This window comes from Bactrocera dorsalis, chromosome 6, assembly GCF_023373825.1.
Source record: "Bactrocera dorsalis isolate Fly_Bdor chromosome 6, ASM2337382v1, whole genome shotgun sequence".
Taxonomy (NCBI): Eukaryota; Metazoa; Arthropoda; class Insecta; order Diptera; family Tephritidae; genus Bactrocera; species Bactrocera dorsalis.
The window spans coordinates 9,205,377-9,232,852 of NC_064308.1; the positions used below are offsets into that span (position 1 = coordinate 9,205,377).

The 27,476-nt window shown below is 40.8% G+C and overlaps 1 protein-coding gene across 26 annotated transcripts in view; it reads right to left on the bottom strand.

Annotated features, from left to right (window-relative positions):
- The window catches only part of LOC105227111 (ADP-ribosylation factor-like protein 4A), a 566,667-nt gene that overhangs the window by 164,903 nt on the left and 374,288 nt on the right, over nt 1-27,476 (bottom strand). For 20 of the 26 annotated variants that reach the window (XR_007423153.1, XR_007423151.1, XR_007423141.1 and 17 more), the window contains one exon: nt 8,720-8,822. Coding sequence is in view for 5 of the 26 variants with exons in the window: in XM_049459664.1 (XP_049315621.1) it covers nt 8,720-8,822 (103 nt within the window). In the remaining 21 variants the exon portion in view is untranslated. Of the gene's footprint in view, nt 1-8,039; nt 8,669-8,719; nt 8,823-27,476 lie in introns of those variants that run through there. The other 6 variants (XM_049459663.1, XM_049459662.1, XM_049459660.1 and 3 more) reach the window with 3 other exon arrangements.

Genomic DNA, 27,476 nt, shown 5'->3' on the forward strand with positions numbered 1-27,476 from the left:
AATTTTATTGGCGGTTTGAGATGCATTTTTGCCTTTATCGTAGTAGTACTGTAAAATATGCCGTATTTTCTCTTTATTTTGCTCCATGTTTACGACGCTATAACTCACAAACGACTTAAAAGAAACGACAATCAATCAAACACGTGTTAGCGCGTGAAATGAGCTTTCCAGAAAGGTATAGCATGACCCGATACGACGAATAAAACTAGAACTACGCGCTTTCAGCGCCACCTACCCTAAGATTTTCTAGCGTTGAGTGTATGTATGTAAACAAAGCAAAGGTTTATTACTGTATATACTGAGCTTTTGATTTTGCTGAAGATGACAGATTATCTTTTTTCTACCAGGTTGCATTACCCCTTATGTGAGCACCCAGTTTTAGCCACGTTAATGAGCACCCAGGGTACCCGGGTACCCACCACTATAATAAAATACTTTCGCAGTTTGGAAGTGAACGAAATTCTGCAAAAACAATTTAATATGTGACATCTTCAGTTTTCACTTTTACACGTCGACACGTGTTCGAAATGTTTGTAGTTGTGGTAGTATCGAAGAATGGGCTCATTTCAGTGACTTCGGAGTACACAGTGACGCAGCTTGGCAATTGTGAATCAAAGAGAAGTGAACAGTTGATGAGGAATGTTGTGTAAAGCACGGAAAGTCGACTGCGTCGATGAGTGTAGAGCGGTTTCATGAGATCGTGTTTATTGGTAGCTAATTTAGACTCCTTTTAAAAAGAAGGAATATCTGGATAATTTACTCGGAGAAGAATATAAGAGCTCAGAAAATGAAGATGATAGTGAAGATAAAAATTGGCTTCCACTCTCTGGCAAAGCGAACATTCCTGCAACGTATGGTGCAACTGCAAGTGAGACGTCCAAAAGGGCAGGGGAGGAGTGAGTCAGAAGAGAGTGAAGTGAACGACACAGCCGCAGGTGTATCGACGAGAGGGGAAGAAGCAGATAAAAAATGGTGATGAACACGTTGCGAAAGACAAAACTGTCTGATGTAAGAAGCTACCTGAAATTCGACAAATAATATTTGCGACAGTGGCGCTGCTAGATCTACAGAAACATTGTCTATAGAAGATGCATTTAAGACTATAATCTCGGTTGGAATGGTTGATTTTATTGTTCGCTATACTAACCATAAAGCTCTAAGGTCCATAAAGATCATAATGCGCAAAATCCTAATGCAAATAGAGCGTGGCGTTCGGTAACTGTGCCAGAAATGTATGCGTTCATTGGAATTCTGATTTGCTCTGGCGCCAATAATTCGAATACGGATCACACCATCAATACATGGAAGAGTAACTCGTATCTTGTTTATCGTGCTGAGATAGATTTCAACAGATTTCGACCTCTTTTGCGTTATATTAATTTTAAAGATGCCAACACACGTCAACCACGTACAGAAAATTAAAAAGCTGCTCCTATTCGTGATTTATGGACAATGTTCAATGCAAATTTGGGTAAAGTTTATTTCACAATCGATGAGCAGCTTTATCCTTATTGTGGGCACACAAAATTCACACAATACATTCCTTCGAAACCCGCTAAATTCGGCATACAAATTTGGTGGATTTGCGATGCTGAAAACGCATATGTTCGAGAAAAAATCAAGGAGAGAGAAATATGACAATGGACAATTATTTTACGACTTTGCCTCTTGCTAAACACTTGCTTTCATGAAAATTGTAAAAAAAACCTCATATGATTACTCATTATAATAAATATAAGACTGGCGTTGACACAATGAATCAAATGGTGAGCTGATACACCACTCATAGACGTACTCAGAGATTGCCTCTTGCAATGTTTTTCAATGTCTTCGATATTGGAGACCTTTCTGCTTAGCGTGCTCGGATTTTCGCTCACCCCTGTCACTGTTGCAGAACAATAAATTGAATCTCGCGACAGCTCTGGTAGGAATGAAGTCACTGGTTCTTGTCACGTTTACTACCAACTGACAACCAAAAAGCGAAGAATTCGAGTTTTTCTTCGCTTTTGATTGTCAGCTGTACCAATTGCAAAAAGACGAACACTCTATATAAAAAATTATATGTCCTGATTGTGCTGAATAATTAATGAAGATTCAATAAATTTATGTTGCCAATTCATGTAATTATTTATTTATTATCCCTAGTTTTCTAGTTGAAACATTTATCAGTATTGAATATCATTTACAGATAATTGCACTGTTTTTCATATAGTGGGTACCCGGGTACCCGGGTGCTCCCCGCGAGTTACCTAATTTCAAACATATTTTGCAACTTCCTATAATTTTTTTTTCAATCTTGAGTACTGAAATAGCTTTAATTCACCGAATTACTAGCATAAAGGTGTGGTGGTGGACACCCGTATACCCGGGTGCTCACATAAGGGTTAATCATACTGAGCAGTTTGCACTACCGAAAAGCCCTATGACTATCAACAGTGACGTGAGAGCCTAGTCGGAAGAACAACGACTAATATTTCGTCTTGCCCTCGTTCACTACCAGATCCATTTTCTTTGCTTCCCTATCCATTCTGGAGAAAGCAGAACTAACGGTGCGGTTGTTAAGGCCAATGATATCAATAGATGAACGTCTAGCCACAATCCGCATCAAAGCAAGGTTCTTCAACATATCGCTGATTTGCGCCCACGCCCCGACGGAAGAGAAGGACGATGTGACCAAAGATGCTTTTTATGAGTGCTTGGAGCGCACTTATGAGAGATGCCCCCGCCACGATGTCAAAATCGTGCTTGGCGACTTCAACGCCAGGGTGGGCAAAGAAGGTATCTTTGGCACTACGGTCGGTAAATTCAGCCTCCACGAGGAAACATCCCCAAATGGGTTGAGGCTGATCGACTTCGCCGGGGCCCGAAATATGGTTATCTGTAGTACTAGATTCCAGCATAAGAAGTTACATCAAGCTACCTGGCTGTCTCCGGATCGAAAAACCACCAACCAGATCGATCATGATGTGATAGACGGAAGACACGTCTCCAGTGTTTTAGATGTGCGTGCGCTCCGAGGTCCTAACATCGACTCGGACCACTATCTTGTTGCAGCCAAGATTCGCACCCGCCTCTGTGCAGCAAAAAACGCACGCAAACAAACACAAGGAAGGTCCGACGTCGAGAAGCTGCAATCACAACAGACAGCCGAACGATTTTCTACTCGGCTTGCACTCCTGCTTTCTGAGAGCACTCGTCAACAACTCGGTATAAGGGAACTGTGGGACGGCATTTCAAACTCCTTACGTACAGCTGCAACCGAAACCATTGGTTTTCGGAAAGTGCAAAAGAACAGCTGGTACGACGAGGAGTGCCGTGTCGCAGCGGAGAGAAAACAGGCTGCCTACCTCGCAACGTTACGATCGACCACAACACGTGCGGGATGGGATAGATACCGAGAGTTGAAGAGGGAAGCGAGACGCATTTGCAGACAGAAGAAGAAAGAGGCCGAAATGCGTGAGTACGAACAGCTTGAAAAGCTGGCCGACAGGGGTAATGCTCGAAAATTCTACGAAAAAATGCGGCGACTTACAGAAGGTTTCAAGACCGGAGCATACTCCTGTAGAACCCCCAAAGGTGATCTAGCCACCGATGCCCAGAGCATACTTAGATTATGGAGGGAACACTTCTCCAGCCTGCTGAATGGCAGTGAACACATAGCACCAGGAGAAGGCGAACCCGATTCCCCAATCGATGACGATGGAGCAGGCGTTCCATTGCCCGGCCATGACAAAGTTCGAATAGCAGTTGCCCGCCTGAATAACAACAAAGCGGCAGAGGCCGACGGATTGCCGGCCGAGCTATTCAAACACGGCGGCGAAGAACTGATAAGGAGCATGCATCAGCTTCTTTGCAAAATATGGTCGGATGAGAGCATGCCCAACGATTGGAATTTAAGTGTGCTATGCCCAATCCATAAAAAAGGAGACCCCACAATCTGCGCCAACTACCGTGGGATTAGCCTCCTCAACATCGCGTACAAGGTTCTATCGAGCGTATTGTGTGAAAGATTAAAGCCCACCGTCAACAAACTGATTGGACCTTATCAGTGTGGCTTCAGACCTGGTAAATCAACAACCGACCAGATATTCACCATGCGCCAAATCTTGCAAAAGACCCGTGAAAGGAGAATCGACACTCACCACCTATTCGTCGATTTCAAAGCTGCTTTCGACAGCACGAAAAGGAGCTGCCTTTATGCCGCGATGTCTGAATTTGGTATCCCCGCAAAACTAATACGGCTGTGTAAGCTGACGTTGAGCAACACGAAAAGCTCCGTCAGGATCGGGAAGGACCTCTCCGAGCCGTTCGATACCAAACGAGGTTTCAGACAAGGCGACTCCCTATCGTGCGACTTTTTCAATCTGCTGCTGGAGAAAATTATAAGAGCTGCAGAACTGAATCGAGCAGGTACAATCTTTTATAAGAGTGTACAGCTGCTGGCGTATGCCGATGATATTGATATCATCGGTCTCAACACCCGCGCCGTTAGTTCTGCTTTCTCCAGACTGAACAAGGAAGCAACGCAAATGGGTCCGGCAGTGAACGAGGGCAAGACGAAATATCTCCTGTCATCAAACCAACAGTCGTCGCACTCGCGACTTGGCACTCACGTCACTGTTGACAGTCATAACTTTGAAGTTGTAGATAATTTCGTCTATTTAGGAATCAGCATTAACACCACCAACAATGTCAGCCTAGAAATCCAACGCAGGATTACTCTTGCCAACAGGTGCTACTTCGGACTGAGTAGGCAATTGAAAAGTAAAGTCCTCTCTCGACGAACAAAAACCAAACTCAATAAGTCGCTCATAATTCCCGTCCTGCTATATGGTGCAGAGGCTTGGACGATGACAACAACCGATGAGTCGACGTTGCGAGTTTTCGAGAGAAAAGTTCTGCAGAAGATTTATGGTCCTTTGCGCGTTGGCCACGGCGAATATCGCATCCGATGGAACGATGAGCTGTACGAGATATATGACGACATCGACATAGTTCAGCGAATTAAAAGACAGCGGCTACGCTGGCTAGGTCATGTTGTCCGGATGGATGAAAACACTCCAGCTCTGAAAGTATTCGACGCAGTACCCGCCGCGGGAAGCAGAGGAAGAGGAAGACCTCCACTCCGGTGGAAGGAGAAGGACCTGGCCTCGCTTGGAATATCCAATTGGCGCCACGTAGCGAAGAGAAGAAACGATTGGCGCGCTGTTGTTGATTCGGCTATAATCGCGTAAGCGGTGTCTACGCCAGTAAAGAAGAAGAAGATATCAATATCATCAGCATACGCCAGCAGCTGTACACTCTTATAAAAGTTTGTACGCTCTCTGTTTAGCTATGCAACTGGAATTATTTTCACCAGGAGTTGATTGAAGAAGTCGCACGATAGGGAGTTGCCTTCTTTAAAACCTCGTTTAGTATCGAACTGCTCAGAAATGCCCTTCCCGATTCTGACGAAGTTTTTGGTATTGCTCAACATTTTTCTACAAATTAGCTGGTGCATGCTCCCTATCAGTTCTTCGCCGCTGTATTTGGATAGCTTGGCTGATCTATGGGTCAACTGCCGCTTGTTGTTCTTAAGGCGTGTAATTGTTACTCGAACTTTGCCATGGTCGGACAGTGGAACGTCCGCTCCATCGTCATTCATTGGGGAATCGCGTTCACCATCTCCTTCTGTTATGCTTTCACTGCCATTCAGCAAGAGGAAGAAGTCTTCCCTCCATAATTTCATTATACTCTGGGCATAACTAGACCACCTCTGGGGCTCTATAAGAGCATGCTCCAGTCTTGAAACCTTCTCTAAGTCCCTGCATCTTTTCGGAAAATTTTCGAGCTTTTCAATCTTTTCATACTCACGCATTTCGCTCTCTCTCATTTGTGACTGCAAATTTGACTCACTTTCCTCTTCAACTTTCGATATCCATACAAACCCGTAAATGGTCGGCGGTGTTTTCTCTCCACTGCGGTACCTCGTCGTACCAGCTGTTCTTGGGTCTTTTACGTTTCGGTTGCAGCTGTACGTTTGAGGCTTGAAACGCTTGTGATTGCAACTTCTGGATGTCGCACCTGTCTTGTGTTTGTTGACGTGGGTCTTTTGCTGCACAGAAGCGGGTGTGTAGCTTCGGTACAACAAGATAGTGGTCCAAGTCAATTCTAGGACCTTGGAGCGTACGCACTTCTAAAACACTGGAGACGTGTCTTTCTCCTATCATAACTTGATTAATTTGGTTGGTGGCTTTTCGATCCGGAGACGGTTGATGAATTTTCCTCTGCTAGAATCCAGTACTACGGATAACCATATTTCGGACCCGCCGAAGTCGATCAGCCTCAACTCATTTGGGGACGTTTCATCATGGAGGCTGAATTTACCGACCGTTGTGCTAAAGGCACCTTCTTTGTCCACCCTGGCGTTGAAGTCGTCAAGTACGATTTTGACATCGTGGGGAACGAAGCTCACATAGATGCACTCCAAGCGTTCAAAGAAGACATCTTTGTACACATCGTCCTTCTCTTCCGTGGGCGCAAATCAGAGATATTTGATGCAGATTGTGGCTAGACGTTCATCCACCAGGACTCGCCCAAGAAGTCTTTCTTCCACCACGAGTTTTACACAGATTTTGCGCTTCTTCATATGGCCACAGTAGTAAATGCCACAAGAACCTACTCGTCTTAGTCCTTATCCCGTCCATGGAATTTCTTCAGCGGCAGTGATGTCAACTTTTACTATTACGAGGACATCAACCAGCTGGGCAGCGTCACCTTTCTATTTAAAGGACCAGACATTTCAGGTGCAAACCTGAAAAAAGAGGGTCTCTCATCCGAGGCTGTTTTAATCCTTTCATTGGAGGTGTTCTACTTGGACTATATGTTAAAGAATCGTTTTTGCCACTCCGAAGTGAATGGCGCTCAGAGAACTTCCCTCATTTGCGTGAACATCTACACATGTCTCCACAATTGATAGTGGTGATTCTGCAATTTTACTGTTTTTTTTTTGTTCATTCGGTACATTTACTCATTGTATTGACTCACAAAAATGCAATAAATTCTATTACTTTAAAATTCTTTTTAACGCCTCTGTCGACAGTTTTAAACTGGGTGAAATCGGATTATAATCACTGCCAATTTCAATAAAACAATATTTTTAAAACTACTAGAACTGTGATAACTCACTAAACAAATACGCCAGAAGTACCTCTCCGTCTATATGAATCAAGTAGCTTCCGCCATAAGTTCTAATTCGAACTATTAACACTAACTAAAATAAAGGATTTTGGTGAAAGGAAGGTTGGAGTGCGCCCCCTTCGAAATCAATTATGCGCCATTTGATACACTATCGTGAGTCCTTCCTGATATCACGATTCATAGTACTGCTGAAACTATTTCATGCCCTCAATGAAACTACTTATCTCTTTTTGTAGATTAGACATTCAGACATTAGTACCTAATGGATTTCAAGATTTTGATGTGTGGTTTGTCATAGAGCAAGACACCCATAGAGGAAGTGTAGTACCGTTTCGTTACTCCCTTTATGATTTTGATTTGACCTAACTCGTATTTCCCAGTCTTTGTGCCAGATATTTCATATTCAACTTCCATCAACCAAAATTTGTTTGTGTACAGTTTCATTTCGATTCTAAGTAATATTATATGCACAGAAAATATTTCAAAATTGATTTAAAATGTTTTATTTAAGTCTGTATTTACAATTCCAAAACTGTTCATATTCTTATTATAAGTATTTAATTCAACAAATATATCATTTGTTATTTATACAAAAGTTATTTTACGTATAATTATATTTGCTACTTAATCAAAAATATTCTAGTGAACTATAATTACAACACTGTAGACAAGATTGAAGGCGCCATTGAAAGCATTCAATATACAATTTTACATATGTTTAGGTATAGAATATAGCACAAGATTTCTCAGTATGCACATATGTATACCCTGCGGCTTTTCAAAATTCCGAATATGTAATAGAATTTTAGAAAACCTAAGCTGCAACAAATATCGTAAGAAAATTTTTACAAAGTTATTACCGTTTTTTCTTAAACATTTTATTGAGTTTCCTCCGTTTCAAAATCATTTCATAAAGAACTTCAAAACCTTCTTGTAAACCTTCTCCAGTTATGGCACAGGCTGGTTGGATATACCAACCTTTAAATTGGTGTGATGGTTCTGAATAGCTGATTGATTTAGTCATTGTTTTTTGCTGGAATAGTGCATTAACAGCTGTCGCAGTCGGAGTTGTCACTACTGAAGGTTGTGAGGATCCACATGACAACAAATGTTTGTCGCGAGCTGTCGACAAAAATGATGTGTATATATTACTAGTATTACTAATTCTATCGCTAATTTCGGATTCTTGTTCAGTTCTTATTTCTCCAACTGATGACGATTCACAGAGTTGGTTACTGTTTCCACCACTGTTACTAAACATTTTAATGTTGTGCTGCGATATGGGAGTCATTGTTTTACCAAACGTATTCATACTAATTGTACTGCTGCTACACACAATGCTACCAGTAGATGATGAGCTCGGTCTTATATTTTGCGTATAAATAGCTGGATATAATAGTTCATGAAGTCCTAATAATTTTTCTAATTCCTTAGGATTACGAGCACCAGGTAAATCTTGTTTGTTAGCTAATATCAGAACAGGAACACCCTAAATATAATAATTAGGAGCTTTTCTATTCAAAGTTATATTAAACTTTACTTGATTGTCAGGGCACTTTGCGGTTCTCATAAGTTCCATTTTAGCTTCCTCCATACGCTCAACATCAACTGAATCAACTACAAAGAGAATGCCATCAGTACATCTGAAATGAGCAATAATAAATCAGTTAAAAATACATAGCTATATATTAGTAATATTTGAGAAAAGGGATAGCTTTTATAAATTAACAACGAAATAGATACAGGTCTCTCAAAATTAATTTTCTTCATGCTTTTGTCAAAAATGTTTCTGTATTTGGTTATTCAGACTAACGTGTGAGGATTGGCAATTGCTTGCACTAAGGGCTATACTCCGCCTGGCGAGTAGTCGATAGCAAAGCGGAGGGCTCCGGACGGAGGTTGAACTTGTTCGTAGATGACGAGTCCTATCCGGAAGGAGGGCTTCCGTCTGAGCTACCGTTTCAGCACGGTAGTCTTGAGGTCCTACAAACCGAAGACAACCGAAGATGCAGGTGGACGAGGAGACTTCTCGTCCCAGCATCACGTCAGCCGAGCAGGATGTAACTGCGATAAACACAGCGGAAGTCCCAGCAGTAAAGCCGACCGCGGAGGAGGGAGTGCTACCCTCTACGCAGGAGCTCCTGGAGGGACTTGAGGATATTACTGGTACTGCGGGGGACGGTGCAGATGAGGACCAGCTCCTCACTGAACCGATCTTATAGTGATCGCAGGCATGGGAGTAGCCCAGGTGAACCTGCACCACGCGGCGACAGCATCCGCTGTAATCGCGAGCAGGTTCTCGGCGGATAACCTGGGCATCCTGTTAGTACAGGAGCCATGGGTCCACAGAGGAGAAGTCAGAGGCCTCAATGTGGACAACAACAAGGCAATCTGGGATCTTTCCAGTGAGAGACCCCGAGCCTGTATTGCAATTAGAAGAAATATTGACGTTTTATGTATTTCAGAATTCCTAACCCAGGACCTAGTTGCAGTGCAAGTCAGAGATGAGGAGGGAGCAGACTTCATTTTGGCAACGGCCTATCTGCCAGGAGACACTTCTACTGCGCCCCCTGAAGCGGTGCAGGGCCTGGTGGACTATTTCAGGAGGAACAAGTTACCCCTGGTCTTGGGGTGTGACGCGAATGCGCACCACACAGAATGGGGAAGTACCGACTGTAATGCACGAGGTGAGTCTCTCCTAGAATTTATCATTAGTAATAATTTAAGTATTGAAAATGTTGGGTGCGAACCCACATTTGTCACAAGCAATAGGAGGGAAGTATTGGACATTACCCTGAGTAACGAGCTCATGTCGGGGGTGGTCTCGCAGTGGAGGGTGTCGTCGGAACCCTCACTGTCGGACCACAAGATCTTGAGGTTCGTGCTAGGGGTGGAGGTCATGACAATTCCCCCCAAACGTATCCCCAAAAACACTAACTGGGCTGTCTATCGGGATACATTAGAGCGAAACCTGTTAAGGGACAGGAAGTCGGGCAGAGGAATATCGGCCCTGGGATTAGAGTGCAAGATATCTGCGCTGAACCAGGCTATCACAAACGCGTACCACTGCAGCTGCCCCCTAAAGACGATCACCAAGGGGCGCAACTGCACGTGGTGGTCCAAAAAACTCTCAGATTGCCACTGGGGACTGGGAGGAGTACAAACGCAGCCTAACTGCCTATAATAAGGAGATTAGGTCTGCAAAACAAGAGAATTTCAGAAGTTTCTGTGAGAACGTCTCCTCAGCGCCAGAAGCAGCTAGACTGCACAAAGCGTTGGCCAAGGGTAAGACGAACACTGAACTAGCGATTCAAAGAGGAGATGGCACTTATACAACAAGTGCGGAGGAGAGGGCTACGTTATTCCTACGCGCGCATTTTCCGGAGACTGTTGAGGTGGACCAGTGCCCACCTGTCGTAGAGCACAAGCCGTCTCGCCTGGACTGGGTGCTTGCAAGGAAACTGTTTACTGCGGACTCAGTCAGGTGGGCCACGGCCTCGTTCGCCAAATTCAAGTCTCCGGGCGCAGACGGCATCTTTCCGGCGCTCCTGCAACAAGGTGAGCAGATCCTGCTGCCACACCTTGTTCAACTGATGAGAGATAGCCTAGCGCTGGCGTACATCCCTGAACTCTGGAGGACAGCGAAGGTGATCTTTATACCGAAAGTGGGAAGGAAAGACTATTCGCTGGCTAAATCTTTTAGACCGATCAGTTTAACCTCATTCCTATTGAAAAGTATGGAAAAGATCTTAGACAAGGAAATAAGATCGAAGGCTCTCGTGACTACACCCCTGCATGCTAACCAGCATGCGTACAGGGCAGGCAGATCGACGAACACTGCCCTGTACCAGCTTACCTCGGAGATACAAAGCTCGCTGGATGCGGGGGAAGTGACGTTATGTGCCCTCTTAGACATCGAAGGTGCCTTTGACAACACATCCCACGGGAGCCTGGCAAGGGCACTGGAGAAAAGAAGTGTGGCACCTACAACGCGCAGGTGGATAGAGGCAGTACTCCGGAACACCTGCTTTTGGATTGCACAGCAATCTGCAGGCGCAGGACTAAGGCCCTTGGATCCATGTTTCTAAATAGGGATCACATCGCCTCACTAGCACCTAGCAGTATACTGGAATTCATCAATTTGCTGGGGCTGGCTGAGACGCTGTGAGTAGGTAGAGGGCACAATAGACCCTAGGTCGCGGTGCAATCCTCATTCATTTATTTATCTTATCTTTAAGGGCTATACTCAAGGTCAACACTTTAGCGCAAATAGCTCTAGTACACCGGATATGCGTGTGACTGTTTTGTATACGCGAAATATTAAAAAATCACTAACAAAAATTTTAGTAAATCTTTAACCCGATTTCCATAGTGGTTTAGTTTAGATTTCTTTGTTTGTTTGTTATACCCTTGCAACATGGTGTTACGTATTGTTTGTATTTTCTAAAAATAATGGAGATAAATATAGGGTTATATATATAAATGATCAGGATGATAAGACGATTTTAAATCCGAATGACTGTCTATCTGTCCGTTCGTCTGCGCAAGCGATAACATAACTAGAAAGCTAAAGACTAAATCAAGGTTTAAAATTTGGCTCAAGCGTTCGCAGTAGTAAAAGACACCTGCGGGAAAAAAATTTAAATTGCCCTGTCTTGCCATCTAAGAGGTTTAATGTATACATATATAGTTAAGGGAAAATCGTTTAAGTATCACAACCGACATAGTCAAAATGGATGAAATTAGATACTAATCCCGCCCACTCCCCATACAACAATTCCGTTTAGAAATACCTAAAGCCGAAAAATCAATAAATAAATATGTTAAAGACAGTAAATTTTAGGCCTAGGATGACTTTAAAGGTGTCTGGATAGAAATTATCCCCCTGCATAGGATTGTGCGCTGGGTTTGGGACCCGCCACGTAAAAAAACACCCCCAATGAAAAAGCAAACACAGCCTCGGATGAGAGACCCCCCTTTTGATGACGACCATGGCAAACGAAATAAGGACTATGATTTGAGGGCATGCACCTGGAATGTCCGGTCCCTTAATTGGGAAGGTGCCGCTGCCCAGCTGGTAGATGTCCTCGTAAAGATAAAGGCTGACATCACCGCCGTCCAAGAAATGCGATGGACGGGACAAGGACAGAGACGAGTAGGTCCTTGTGACATTTACTACAGTGGCCATATAAAGGAGCGCAAGTTTGGTGTTGGATTCGTGGTGGGAGAGAGACTCCGTCGCCGAGTACTATCATTCACTCCGGAGAATGAACGTCTAGCCACAATCCGCATCAAAGCGAGGTTCTTCAACATATCGCTGATTTGCGCCCACGCCCCGACGGAAGAGAAGGACGATGTGACCAAAGATGCTTTTTATGAGTGCTTGGAGCGCACTTATGAGAGATGCCCCCGCCACGATGTCAAAATCGTGCTTGGCGACTTCAACGCCAGGATGGGCAAAGAAGGTATCTTTGGCACTACGGTCGGTAAATTCAGCCTCCACGAGGAAACATCCCCAAATGGGTTGAGGCTGATCGACTTCGCCGGGGCCCGAAATATGGTTATCTGTAGTACTAGATTCCAGCATAAGAAGATACATCAAGCTACCTGGCTGTCTCCGGATCGAAAAACCACCAACCAGATCGATCATGTTGTGATAGACGGAAGACACGTCTCCAGTGTTTTAGATGTGCGTGCGCTCCGAGGTCCTAACATCGACTCGGACCACTATCTTGTTGCAGCCAAGATTCGCACCCGCCTCTGTGCAGCAAAAAACGCACGCCAACAAACACAAGGAAGGTTCGACGTCGAGAAGCTGCAATCACAACAGACAGCCGAACGATTTTCTACTCGGCTTGCACTCCTGCTCTCTGAGAGCACTCGTCAACAACTCGGTATAAGGGAACTGTGGGACGGCATTTCAAACTCCTTACGTACAGCTGCAACCGAAACCATTGGTTTTCGGAAAGTGCAAAAGAACAGTTGGTACGATGAGGAGTGCCGTGTCGCAGCGGAGAGAAAACAGGCTGCCTACCTCGCAACGTTACGATCGACCACAACACGTGCGGGATGGGATAGATACCGAGAGTTGAAGAGGGAAGCGAGACGCATTTGCAGACAGAAGAAGAAAGAGGCCGAAATGCGTGAGTACGAGCAGCTTGATAAGCTGGCCGACAGGGGTAATGCTCGAAAATTCTACGAAAAAATGCGGCGACTTACAGAAGGTTTCAAGACCGGAGCATACTCCTGTAGAACCCCCAAAGGTGATCTAGCCACCGATGCCCAGAGCATACTTAGATTATGGAGGGAACACTTCTCCAGCCTGCTGAATGGCAGTGAACACATAGCACCAGGAGAAGGCGAACCCGATTCCCCAATCGATGACGATAGAGCAGACGTTCCATTGCCCGACCATGACGAAGTTCGAATAGCAGTTGCCCGCCTGAAGAACAACAAAGCGGCAGGGGCAGACGGATTGCCGGCCGAGCTATTCAAACACGGCGGCGAAGAACTGATAAGGAGCATGCATCAGCTTCTTTGCAAAATATGGTCGGATGAGAGCATGCCCAACGATTGGAATTTAAGTGTGCTATGCCCAATCCATAAAAAAGGAGACCCCACAATCTGCGCCAACTACCGTGGGATTAGCCTCCTCAACATCGCGTACAAGGTTCTATCGAGCGTATTGTGTGAAAGATTAAAGCCCACCGTCAACAAACTGATTGGACCTTATCAGTGTGGCTTCAGACCTGGAAAATCAACAACCGACCAGATATTCACCATGCGCCAAATCTTGGAAAAGACCCGTGAAAGGAGAATCGACACTCACCACCTATTCGTCGATTTCAAAGCTGCTTTCGATAGCACGAAAAGGAGCTGCCTTTATGCCGCAATGTCTGAATTTGGTATCCCCGCAAAACTAATACGGCTGTGTAAACTGACGTTGAGCGGGACCAAAAGCTCCGTCAGGATCGGGAAGGACCTCTCCGAGCCGTTCGATACCAAACGAGGTTTCAGACAAGGCGACTCCCTATCGTGCGACTTTTTCAATCTGCTGCTGGAGAAAATTATTAGAGCTGCAGAACTGAACCGAGCAGGTACAATCTTTTATAAGAGTGTACAGCTGCTGGCGTATGCCGATGATATTGATATCATCGGTCTCAACACCCGCGCCGTTAGTTCTGCTTTCTCCAGACTGAACAAGGAAGCAACGCAAATGGGTCTGGCAGTGAACGAGGGCAAGACGAAATATCTCCTGTCATCAAACAAACAGTCGTCGCACTCGCGACTTGGCACTCACGTCACTGTTGACAGTCATAACTTTGAAGTTGTAGATAATTTCGTCTATTTAGGAACCAGCATTAACACCACCAACAATGTCAGCCTAGAAATCCAACGCAGGATTACTCTTGCCAACAGGTGCTACTTCGGACTGAGTAGGCAATTGAAAAGTAAAGTCCTCTCTCGACGAACAAAAACCAAACTCTATAAGTCGCTCATAATTCCCGTCCTGCTATATGGTGCAGAGGCTTGGACGATGACAACAACCGATGAGTCGACGTTGCGAGTTTTCGAGAGAAAAGTTCTGCGGAAGATTTATGGTCCTTTGCGCGTTGGCCACGGCGAATACCGCATCCGATGGAACGATGAGCTGTACGAGATATACGACGACATCGACATAGTTCAGCGAATTAAAAGACAGCGGCTACGCTGGCTAGGTCATGTTGTCCGGATGGATGAAAACACTCCAGCTCTGAAAATATTCGACGCAGTACCCGCCGCGGGAAGCAGAGGAAGAGGAAGACCTCCACTCCGGTGGAAGGACCAAGTGGAGAAGGACCTGGCCTCGCTTGGAATATCCAATTGGCGCCACGTAGCGAAGAGAAGAAACGATTGGCGCGCTGTTGTTGACTCGGCTATAATCGCGTAAGCGGTGTCTACGCCAGTAAAGAAGAAGAAGAAGGATAGAAATTATTACCATTGTATACCTGCGTGAAAACCAAAAAAATCGGTCTACAACCACGCCTACTTCCCATATAACACAATTTTGAATTCCATCTGATTCTTCTACTTTCCAGCATGCAAATCAAGCACTGATATATCGGGATATAACTTTTCGGGATTAGTGCGCCGCCTTATGGCCAAAAATTTTTCAAATCGAACCAAAACTATTACAGCCCTCAGATACCAAACATGTAGACCAAAGTTCCAATTGCGCATTTTTTTATCAAAAATATTAGTGAATCTGTGAGATATATGTATTATAGAAATTCGGAAACTATTACAGAAAATGCTTTTATAATATTTTAGTAAGATGCAGAGATGTGAATTATTTGAAATACACATATTGTATTTGAAGTGCAAATACAAAATGCAAAATAACTATTTTTATTTTATATTTGAAATACTGTATATAAATATTTAGTATTTATAAAGTACAAATTAGTTTTGTTACATTTTTAATTCTTTTTCCTATTTTCCATTCTTAAAACCAAGATTACCTTATTTATGCACGCACTGATCGTGATGGTAGTGTTGTCATTCTCAATTACAGTCCAGTCAAAATAGGCTAAATTATGACTCAAGTTCGCATTAATTCCCAAAAGGCTGGATTTTTGTGCAGGTCTTAGATCCGTCAATACAAATAACATGTCAAAAGTCCCCTTCGATCCCGCTTGTGCGTTGTTTTTATGAGTATTTCTCTGAAACGATGAGAGCTACCTAAAATGGTTCAAACAAAATTTGTAGATCGTAAAATTGTCTACAAAACACTTTTTCTTCTACGGTGCATTGTTCCCGAGTTATTGCTATTTTACACATAGAAAATATGAATATGCACTCATACGTGGCCAGTATGCATTATTGGTTAACTATTTGAACAAAAAATATTAGAACATAGTTTTATTTGCTCCATTCGCACAGGTACAATAATATACAATCCTGAGCGAGCCATCGTCCGTCCCTAATTCTATTGGGCGGTTGGCCTTGAGAAACATCTGCCTGTAACTCTCCATTTTTCGGGCCGTATACCTGCTTTTACCGAAGAACATAGCTTTAGTAAATGCAGTTAGTTTTTAATGGTTTTTCGTAGTGAATAGACTAGTTTGTGAATTATATTATCTTTTTTAACCTTGCCGTTACAAAATTTTGTAAAAATGTCAGAAGTTTGCTTTATTTGCAAGGAATCTACCACATCTGGGATTAGTCCTCCTCGTACTAGAGCTCGAGGTAAAGAATTGTCTTTTTGTTTGAATTGCGGCAATGAAGCATATAAAACGGTTGAAATAAAAAATCTCAGCATCTTCGACGAAGAGTGTCTCAAGTTTCAACCCTTGACTTCAAGAAAACCATCTTGAAGGAAGCTCAGACTCGTTCTGATGAGTTAGCAAGAAGTGTCATTGACCGCATGCAGTATGAATATGACTTAGTTGCTGCTGAGGCTAAGTATTACAGTGATTGTTACACAGCAATGGAAGAAATATTTGCATTTATTGAAAATCATGATGATTGTCAATTTTTAATACAAGAATTGAAAGATACATATTTGCAAAGAACCATCGATAGATAATAGAGCAATTAAGTCAAAACTCAAGTTAAAGTATGGTAATAGAATCATTATAAATAACTAAGGAATTAGGAAGTTCAACATTCATTTGCTTCATCGACAAAAAGCATGACGTCCTCAGCAAAGCTTGGTATGAGAATAAAAAGTAAAATGAAAAGGAAGAGCGGTTACGAATACTTGAAGCAGCTGCAGCAATCGTTCAAGATGATATTCAGTCGATAGTGTTTGACACTGATGATTATCCTCCATCTACTCAGATGTTCGAAGATATCAATAGGGATATTCCAGAATCTTTGACTTATTTGTTAGAGCAAATAATTTTGAAAAATAAACTATGTAAATTGGAACACTTGAAATTAATATGTACAAATGTCAGCCACAGTATTGTTGTTCGGCCCAGGTCTTTCAAATCACGGTTACAATTGGGTCTCGGCGGTTCATCGACGGTTAGGATCAAAACGCCTTATTCAAATCTTCTTTTGGTTTTTTGTACATCGTATAAAGAAACTATGATGTATGAGGCAGCAGAAGTTCTTCATCGTCCACCTTATATTCTACCACCAGAAACTGGAACAATTATTCAATATGCGCTAGTCAATGCTGATTTTAATGTACATTCTTTAGACGGTCATAATACGCTCCACATAATGGATGTAATTCAAATTATAACTCCAAAAGAAGCAGTTATAGCCGAAAAACCCATATTTCAAGTAAACAAAATCCTTTCAGCGAAAGATTTTGCAGCAAAAGTCTATCAAAATGATGGTGCAGTTGGGTATAGTAAAAAGGTTGCACAAAATTTCGATTATGAAAGTAGCAAGCAGTATCTTTACTGAAAAAAGTTGATATTTTGTGGTTGTATGGAAAACGAAAAGATTTACTATTACCTGGTTGGAACGGTTACATTGAACATTTAACGAGTAATATCATGGATTTTTCAAAGTCTCTTTTTACCATTCATTCATCAACCAGCAAGTAATACTATCTACACAACTTTATTTTAAGAGGAAGAAGACACTGAAGAGGATGAAACGAGTAACTATGAAGAATTTTATGATAAATGATGATGTAATTTTCTTGCTGTTAAAATTTTCATTAAACTTAAATAAAAAGTAAAATTTCATCAATAAAATAATGTCCGATAACATTCTTTAGATCAAAATATATTGTGGAGTATTCCTACTGGGGAAAACACGTTAAAAAAAGCGCCGTGTGCACTCCTCAGAGGTAGTGCGAAAATGTGTGCATATAGTCGAAAATACGACTTTCCTGCGGTCTTAAGCCATGATAACTCGAAAGCGATCTTTTTTGTAGACAATTTTACGATCGCCAAATTTTGTTTGAACCATTTTTCGGTAGCTCTCATTGTTTCAGGATATACGCAAAACGCAAATTTGTGACCTTTGACCTCGAATAAAAAACAACGCACAAGTGGGATTGTTGGGGATTTTTGACATATCATTTGTAATGAAGGATCCAAGGCCTGCACAAAAATCCAGCTTGTTGGGAATTAATGCAAACTGGAATGTCTATTTTGACTGGACTAAGGAACAATAATGTCAACATTGTGGCCTGTGCGAGCCAAAAAAAAAACATTTCGCGTCAGTCAACTGACAAACCATCGTCAAACAAATTTGAGGCCAAATATATGTTCGTGTGTTGATTATTAGTTTTCTTTCAGATTTTGCTCAGTTTTCTTTGCTTGCTGGATATAAATAAATTAAATGCAAGTAATACATTTATTACTTTTATAAATAATTTTAACTAAGCATGAAGTACCTAGTCATTGCTATTTTTACTAGCCTAACCTAAAATATATTTAGCCGATATCGACCAACGTTAGTTGATCACAATATCGCATTATTCGTGCCCATTCGATGTTATAGTATAATTCATGAATTTTACTTTTTTATTGAAACAATAAATTTATTTACGAACCCCTAATCTGCACGATAAGCTGTTATACACTAGCTGCTTACAACAGACGTTGTCCTGTAGTAAAAAAAGCCAATGTGGCCGTTGAGTTTGTACGCGTAATGACGCCGTGTCCAAGGGATTCATTTTTATATGTATACTAGTGTAAACCCGCGGCTGCGCTCGCTGCTTGTTGTCAAGGAAAAATTGGCAGCCCACATTTTTATTGACTTCGTAAATCACTTTAGGAATAATACATACATAAATACGTATAATGTAACAACATCTTTACAGTCTCTGCATCTGCATCTTATATCGTTACACATATGTATGTATATATGCTTCTTCTTATAGTAAATAACAGTGGCGGAGTAGAGCAGAAGAGGGCACGCCTCTCACCTTATATCTAATCAATTGGTAATGTTTTGTTCAACATTCATCGAATGTAATTGCAAAATCGACGGCTAAAACCCAGATAGTATGTACGAGGTGTGTTCAAAAGGTATCGCGAATTTTGTGTTTTTTCAAAATTTATTTATTTATTAATGAACATCTATTTTGTCCCCTTCAAAGTAATCCCCAAGAGATATTATACACTTGTGCCTTCGAAGCACTTCAAAAAATCATTTTTTTATCTTCTTCAGCTCCTTTTTCGATGCCGTCTTTATCTCGTCAAGAGAAGCGTAATGTCATCCTTTCATGGGCCTCTTCAGTTTAGGGAACAAGAAAAAGTCACAGGGGCCATATCTGGGGAATACGGTGGCTGCGGCATCATTAGTGTGTTGTTTTTGGCCAAAAAGTCGCGCACAAGCAACGATGTGTGAGCAGGGGCGTTATCGTGGAGCAAAAGCCAATTTTTGTTCTTCCACAAATCCGGGCGTTTCTGCAGGATTGCTTCGCGCAAATTGCGCATAACTTGCAGATAATATTCCTTATTGACCGTTCTTCCCTGTGGCAAGAACTCATGATGCACCACGCGCCTGCAATCGAAGAAAACTGTCAGTTACGATTCGCGATACTTTTTAAACAGACCTCTTATATGTACGTAAGAAAGCACAGGTATATTTGTCAGCTATTATGCAATCATCATAAATTATGCCTCAGAATTTTCATGTTCATTTAAAACTATCACTATTATTCATATATACCAGTATGTTTATGTAAACAAAAACCACTGTACCCTGCCTTGAGCTGTGTGATGTATTTTGTAATTTTGAAGTTAAAAATGTTCAAATCATTGTTACATGAATATTGAATATATTCTTATGTTTTGAAAAATAATTTATGAATTGTTGTGACTTTTAAAGATAGGAAGTAGCCTGTCTCGAGGTTCCTAGCTACCTCATCACAGTTTTCAAAACGGTTCAGCCGTTTTTGAGTTATTAATATATACACAAATTGCGAATCCAGGGTAATTTTGCAATAAAAGACCACCGTTAGGGCCTTTTTCCGGAATGAAGGCATATCCAAGCAGTTGCTACAGACTATTACAGTTTTCTTCACCTAATGGTTGTACGTATAACATAAAACTAATCGATATAGATACAGCGTTAAATATATACAAATCGAGCCAATACCTCCAAATTATCGTAAGCGACATTTTTTTCGAAAATGAGTTTTTTATAGAAACTTGTAATTTAAGACGTAACGGACCTATCCCTGTTGATGTTTATCTCCAAAAAGAAACCGTTATAAAGTTAAAGCAAGTGCTAAAATTATCGTAAATACATACATTTTGAAAACCTTAACGTAAGCGACACCTAGCATTTTTATCTTAAGTGCCTTGCGCACAATTTCATGTCGTGCAAGCGACAATACTTGTTATCGCAACCGACATGAGTGCTTGACCTAACGGTGTTTACTACTCGTATATGCAAACCATTCTTGTACCTGTCGTCACATGTTTATTTTCATGAAAGGTTTGATGAAACAAACATCGTTCTCATTGGATTATTGTTTAAAAATAGTTTGACCCCTAATAAAATTTTGTGTTAATTGAGTTATAATCGTACTGTCGATAGTAAATACGACAGTTATCAATCAACAATGTCGACTCCAGCAGCTAAGATATGTATTATATTTTAATTTTGGTTATTGAAATTTTATTGCATATAATATTCTCTCATTTACATTATTTATGTGATATTTTTTTTTGTATGTTATTGTTTTTTATACTCCTGAATAAAGGAAACTATGCAGTTAATATCACCACTCCTCTTAACAGAAGAGAATAATCCTGAAAGTGCTTTTCCCGAGAACATACAGCAAAATACGTTAGTAATAAATCAATTCTTACTAACAGACAGCATCAACGATATTGACATTGATCCAATATTAACTGATACGACATCAGCATCTTTGATCGATTTGTTTTGTAATACCAATTTAAATTTTGAACAAAACACCAACCAACATGTACCATTACCTCTAAACAAACTTGTTGATTACAGTGATTCTGATACTGATAATTCTTATACTTTAATGGATTCAGATAACCAAAACAAAGTGTCATATGTAGACATAACATCTTCCAGTGATTCAGATGAAATTCAGTCAGCTCAAATGGAAGAAGAAACGAGTGTTGGTAAAAGGGGATACAGGAAAATAAAACCTTTACCGAAACGCCTTTTATCAAAACAAAATCATAATGCTGTTGTGGGGAAATCTGTGCAACCTAATCCTTGTATGAATAAAAGATGTGGTAACTCATGTGCAAATAAATTTACTGAAGATGATCGGATTAATATTTTAGAAAATTATTGGGGATTAGGTTGTGATAAAAGGCAAAAAGATTTCCTGCTATCATATGTGAAAGAAAGACCGATTGGTAGAAAAAGAGCTAGTACTAATGTTCGCAAAAGATTATACGAATATTTTATAAGCTACAATAGACAGAATATTAAAGTATGCCAACAATTTTTGCTGAAGACCCTAAATATATCTTAAATGTCTTTAAGATATACCATCGAAAATGCCAATAATACTCTGAATACCACTCGCGCAGGCAGAAAAAATCTTCGTCCTCATAATAAATCTGATGAAGTAAAAGTGGCACAGTTAAAATTGTTCATTGAGATGTTGCCTGCTGTTCCATCCCACTATTGCCGCAATAAAAGCACTAAAGTATATTTACCTGAAGAATTTCAAAACATATCGTTTTTGTATACACTGTATGTATGTTGATCACTTGAAAGAAAAGAATCTTGAATCATCAGTATTATCAAAAAGAGTATTTCGTAATATTTTCAAAACAAATTTTAATATTGGATTCCACTTGCCTAAGAAAGATAAATGTGCTTTTTATGAGAAGTGCAAAAATTTATCACCTGAGGACAGAAATATTTTTGAAGAAACCACTGAATATAAAAATCACATTATGAATAAAGAAAAATGTAAGCAATTGTTTTTAGAAGACCAAAAAATTAGCAAATTAGATGACTCAAACTCCATATGCGTGAGCTTTGATTTAGAAAAAGTCCTCAATACTCCACATGGCAAAAGTGTGACTTTATATTACTCGAGAAAATATGCATTCTATAATGAAAGTATATATGAAAGTGGCACAAGGGATGGATATTGTTACGTTTGGGGCGAATCCCAAGGGAAAAGGGGATGTAATGAAATAGTTACAGTTCTTTTTAAGTATTTGAATATGTTAGAGCAAAACGGTACCCATAGCGTTGTTAATTTATATTCTGATACAATCATCGACTGCCACTCGACGCATACGGTTGTTCTCTCAGTGTTTTCGGTGTTTACTTTGTACAGCGCGCCTACGAGCTAATTCGTTTCACGTGTTTTGCAATTTACTTTTTCTTCTTTCTATAGTGATTTTTCTAACTTTTCTATACAGTCAGCTACAAAGGTAACATTTTTTCAAAATGTCCCCTGGTGGGACCCAACTGGGAAATAATAGGTTCGCCCTGTTAGATTCTAGTCCCGAACCAAAAAGAAAAAAAACCAAAGCGACAAAATTGGACCTCTTCCCACTCTACCAACAAAAGCAAAAGACCATCCCAAATATTTTGTGGTAAGTGCGATAGACACGAATAAACCTCTAAACAAATACTCCTGTTTCGCAATCCATAAAGCTTTATTAAACATAAGCTCTGAAATAATAAAAATCAGCGAGCTACGGGACGGAAACCTACTTCTTCTTGTGAAAAACAACATTTTTGCCAAAAAGTTCACGTCTACAAAACAACTATTAGGAGTTTGCAACGTCAAAATTGATTTACACAAAAATCTGAACACTAGCAAAGGAACCATTTACGCTCCTTGCTTAAATGACGTACCTGACGCAGAAATAGTCGAAAATCTGAAGGAACAGGGTGTGTCGTCTATCTACAAATTCCCCAAGTATGTAAATGGTCAATCTGCTCCGAGCGGAGTAGTTCTTCTTACATTCGACTTGTACTACTTACCGGAACAAATCGACATCTCGTGGTACAAAACAAAAGTAAGACCTTACTATGCTAATCCCATGAGGTGCAAAAACTGCCAAGTTCTTGGTCACACCAAAAAACGTTGTAATAAGCCCCCTGTATGTGACACCCTCCGCCATGCACCCGTTCCTTTTGCGTAAATTGCTCAGGCAATCACTCATCTTCCAGTAAAGAATGCCCGAAATTTGAACAAATAAAAAAAATAATCACTATCCAAACAGACAACAAATGCTCATATCGCGAAGCAGTAAACATACATAAATTGCAAACTCCACCAACTTTTACTTCTTCATCTCCCTCATTCTCTAACATATTAAACAACACAACCAACAAAGACAATGACAATAACAAGAAAACAACTACCCAACCTGAAATTCACACAGTTACTCCCTCTCTCAACTCAAATAACAACATAGAACCAAAGCCAAAAGAAACAAATTCACCAAACTCAACAAACAACATTTACTCATTAAACTCATTACCAACCTCAACGGCAGTCGATGACTCTTCCACGACGACTCTCGACTACACTTCAACGATCCCACTCATTTCCAACTTTATTACTCACCTTAACAACTCAACCTCCCACTCACCCTTCGCACAAATAGATACTCTCAGTTCAGAATAGACTATGCGTATTCTTCAATGGAATTTGAAAGGTCTATTTAACAACTACGCTGACCTTAATCTCCTTATCAATCAATTTTCACCACACATTATCGGACTACAAGAAACACACCTCCCCGCTAATAATCAGCTTACACTCCCAACAACTACGTAGGTTACTTTTATAATCTCCCTTGCAATAAAACAGCTAAACAAGGAATAGCCATTTTTATAAAAAAATCTCTTATACATAAACAAATTCCTATTTCCTCCAACATAGCCACCCTAGCAATGGAAATCGACATAGGCTTTAAATTTTCGGTAATTACGTGCTACATACCACCGCACCAAAACTTTAACTCCAGAGAAATCATAAAGATCGCCGATTCCTTTTCTACACCATCTATAATTTTGGGCGATTTCAACGCCTGGAGCCCTCTTTGGGGCTCTGGTTCTACAAATCGCAGAGGTCAGGAGTTAGAAGACGCCATACTTGCCAAAAGCCTTGTCGTTCTAAATGACGGGCAACCAACACACTTCTCCACACATAATTCGTTCACCCACGTAGACATTGTCCTTTCATCGGCCTCAATTGCTCCTAAACTTTCGTCCCTGACGTTAAAAGATTTACATAGTAGTGACCATTTCCCCATCGTAACCACCCTGTCCACTCCCAGTTTATATACCAATAAACCGAGAGCAAAATTCTTAACTGAGAAAGCTGATTGGGCTAAGTATTGTTCACTTATCTCCTCTTTTATTCTAGAAAAAGCTATATCTAGCAACATAAACGCGGAAGCATCCACAATAAAATCTGTTATACTCTCAGCTACACACTTAGCTATTCCCCAAACTAATACTAAACAGTTTTCCACAAAGCTTCCATATTGGTCTAAAATGTTATCTGTGTTAAGAAATAGAAAACAAACGTTATGGGCTACCTACAAACACAACCGAACAATCAACAACTTAATACAATACAAAAAAGCCAATGCCATTTTTCGGAAGGAATTAAAAAATGCAAAAAGACAATCGTTTGTAAAATTTACAGCTAACATAAAACCTACCTCTAGTCCTAAAAAGGTTTGGTCGGATATAAAAGCTCTGTCGGGCGCATCTAAACCCCATAAAATCGATTTTATCCACTCTACACAAGGCCCTATCTATGACCCCAAAGAGATTGCTGAACACTTTGCAAGTTCATGGTCTAATGCTTCTCATAATTCTAATTTCCACACTGATTTCAACTCTCTCAGTAATATAATTATTCCTAAAACTTACCACAACCCGTCACCTTGCCCTACAGCTTCCCTAATCGAATCAGCAATCTCACTTCACGAATTCGACTCGACTATTTCTACTATGTCGGGTAGCTCTCCAGGCCCGGATAAAATACCCTACTCCTCCTCAAAAACCTTCCTTATACCCTTAAATACCGACTCCTATCCTTGTATAACAGAATTTTTGATAAAGGCACCCTTCCACAACATTGGAAAAAAGCTGCTGTCATACCTATTCCCAAACCTAACAAAAACAGCCCTTCCGTCTCCAACTTTAGACCTATATCCCTAATACCCTGTATATCTAAGGTGCTTGAAAAAATTATATCCGTGAGAATTATGTGGTACGCCAAGAGAAAAGGGTTGATAAGCTCTAACCAGTTCGCATTTCAGAAAGGCCTCGGTGTCATCGACCCACTTTTGTATTTTGAACACTGTGCTTCGACAACGCTCTCCGCAAGAAACCACCTGTCCGTCCTTAGTCTAGATTTTGAAAAGGCTTTCGACAGAATTGGTGCACATATCGTTTTACGAGAATTAGAACGCTGGTGCGTAGGAGACAAAATCACAGTTTTGTTAGAGCCTTCCTCTCGAATCGTAAAATTTTTGTCAGCGTAAATAATCAAAACTCTAACATATACCTCTTGCACAACGGCGTGCCACAAGGCTCACCTCTTTCAGTCACCTTATTTATTATTGCTTTTAATGAACTCAGCTCCATATTATCCCAATACGATACGGTTGAGCATTTAATGTACGCTGATGACGTTCTAATATTTTCCGCTCTCAAAGACCTTACACTAATGAAAGAAACTTTCACGAGAATTCTAGATGACATATCCAACTGGTCAAAAACTTCTGGATGTAAAATCTCAGCTAACAAAAGCTCGACCTTCCACATCTGCAGAAAACATAAATGCACCTTTCCTATCCTATCCCTTTCTAATACTCAAATTCCTCACACTAATACACTCAGAATACTTGGTATAATTTTTGATAAAAAACTAACTTATAAGGAACATTGTAAATATGTTAGAATAAATTTAATATCTAGACTTAACATTATTAAGTATTTATCATCTAAGCACTGTCATATACATATGTCAAATCTTGTAAATATTGTAAAAGCACTGATGTTATCAAAAATTGATTTTGGACTCGCAATATATGGACACTGCGCAAAATCTCACCTCGCATGCATCCAAGCGCCTTACCACACAGCAGTAAGAAGAAGCATACGCGCGTTCCCCACCTCTCCGATCAGAGCCGTTTTAGCCGAAGCGGGCCTACCGAGCATCCAGCAAAGAACTAAATATAATACCATGATGCTTCTACCTAGGATTCTCCATAATAGGAGCAAAATCTTTTTCAACATCCTCGAGACGTCTACAACTAGGAGGAATGAATCGAACAAACAGTCCACCCTCACGCAATGCATAGCCCTGATCAACGACCTCAATTTAATATCCACACCCGAATTGCTCGTCGAGCTTGACCATCCACAATGGTTGACTCCCAAACATTCTTTTATAAATACTCTGTCAAAGCACCAGAAACTAAAAACCAGCTCCAACGAATTTTTTGTGCTCTTCAACGAGGCAATTGAGTCTTATAAACCAGAATGGGAACCCATATATACCGACGGGTCGAAAACGGATACTACTACCACGTTTGCAGTGTCAAACGGTCAGGGTGTCGCTATTACTGTCATATAATATGTAGCGATAGTAAACCAACCATTGATGCACTTCAAAACTCAGCAAATAATTCATGGCTAATACAGAATATACGCGACAAACTCTTCCATCATGAAAACAGCATAAAAATAATGTGGGTACCAGGGCATGCTGGTATAAAAGGCAATGAGACAGCAGATAAACATACAAAAGATGGTAGTAGAGAGCCGTTGGTGTTCTTTCCTCACTTTACTACTAAAGACATCAAAGAACATATAAAAAAATACTGCCATCATATGATTCTCCGAGACTGGACTAGCTACCAACACCACTACAGAGATCAAAACCCAACTGGTGTAAAACCTATCTACCCATCGGACTGCTCATGCCACAACATCAAGACGTTCACTCGTCTTAGAATAGGCCACACTACAAGAACTCACAGCCACATTCTTAACGGTACCGATCAACCAAGCTGTCACCATTGCAACGCTCCCACCCAATCAGTCATCCACCTCATCGATGAATGTCCTGCACTGCATTTATTAAGGAAATCAACCTTTGGGAATAAGAGACCTTCCGACCTTCTTAAAGCAACAAATAGCGATAACATCAGTGCCATTAATAAATTTCTTAAATTATGTAACATCAAAGACATATAACACCACATTCAACTAAATAACCTTATTATGATAGCTTTGCTGGGCAAAATCGAAACCATGCGATGATATCAATGTTAATTCATTTCTTGAAAACCGCAATAAAAATTACACAAGTAAAGATAACTTATCTTTTACCTGGGCACCCCATG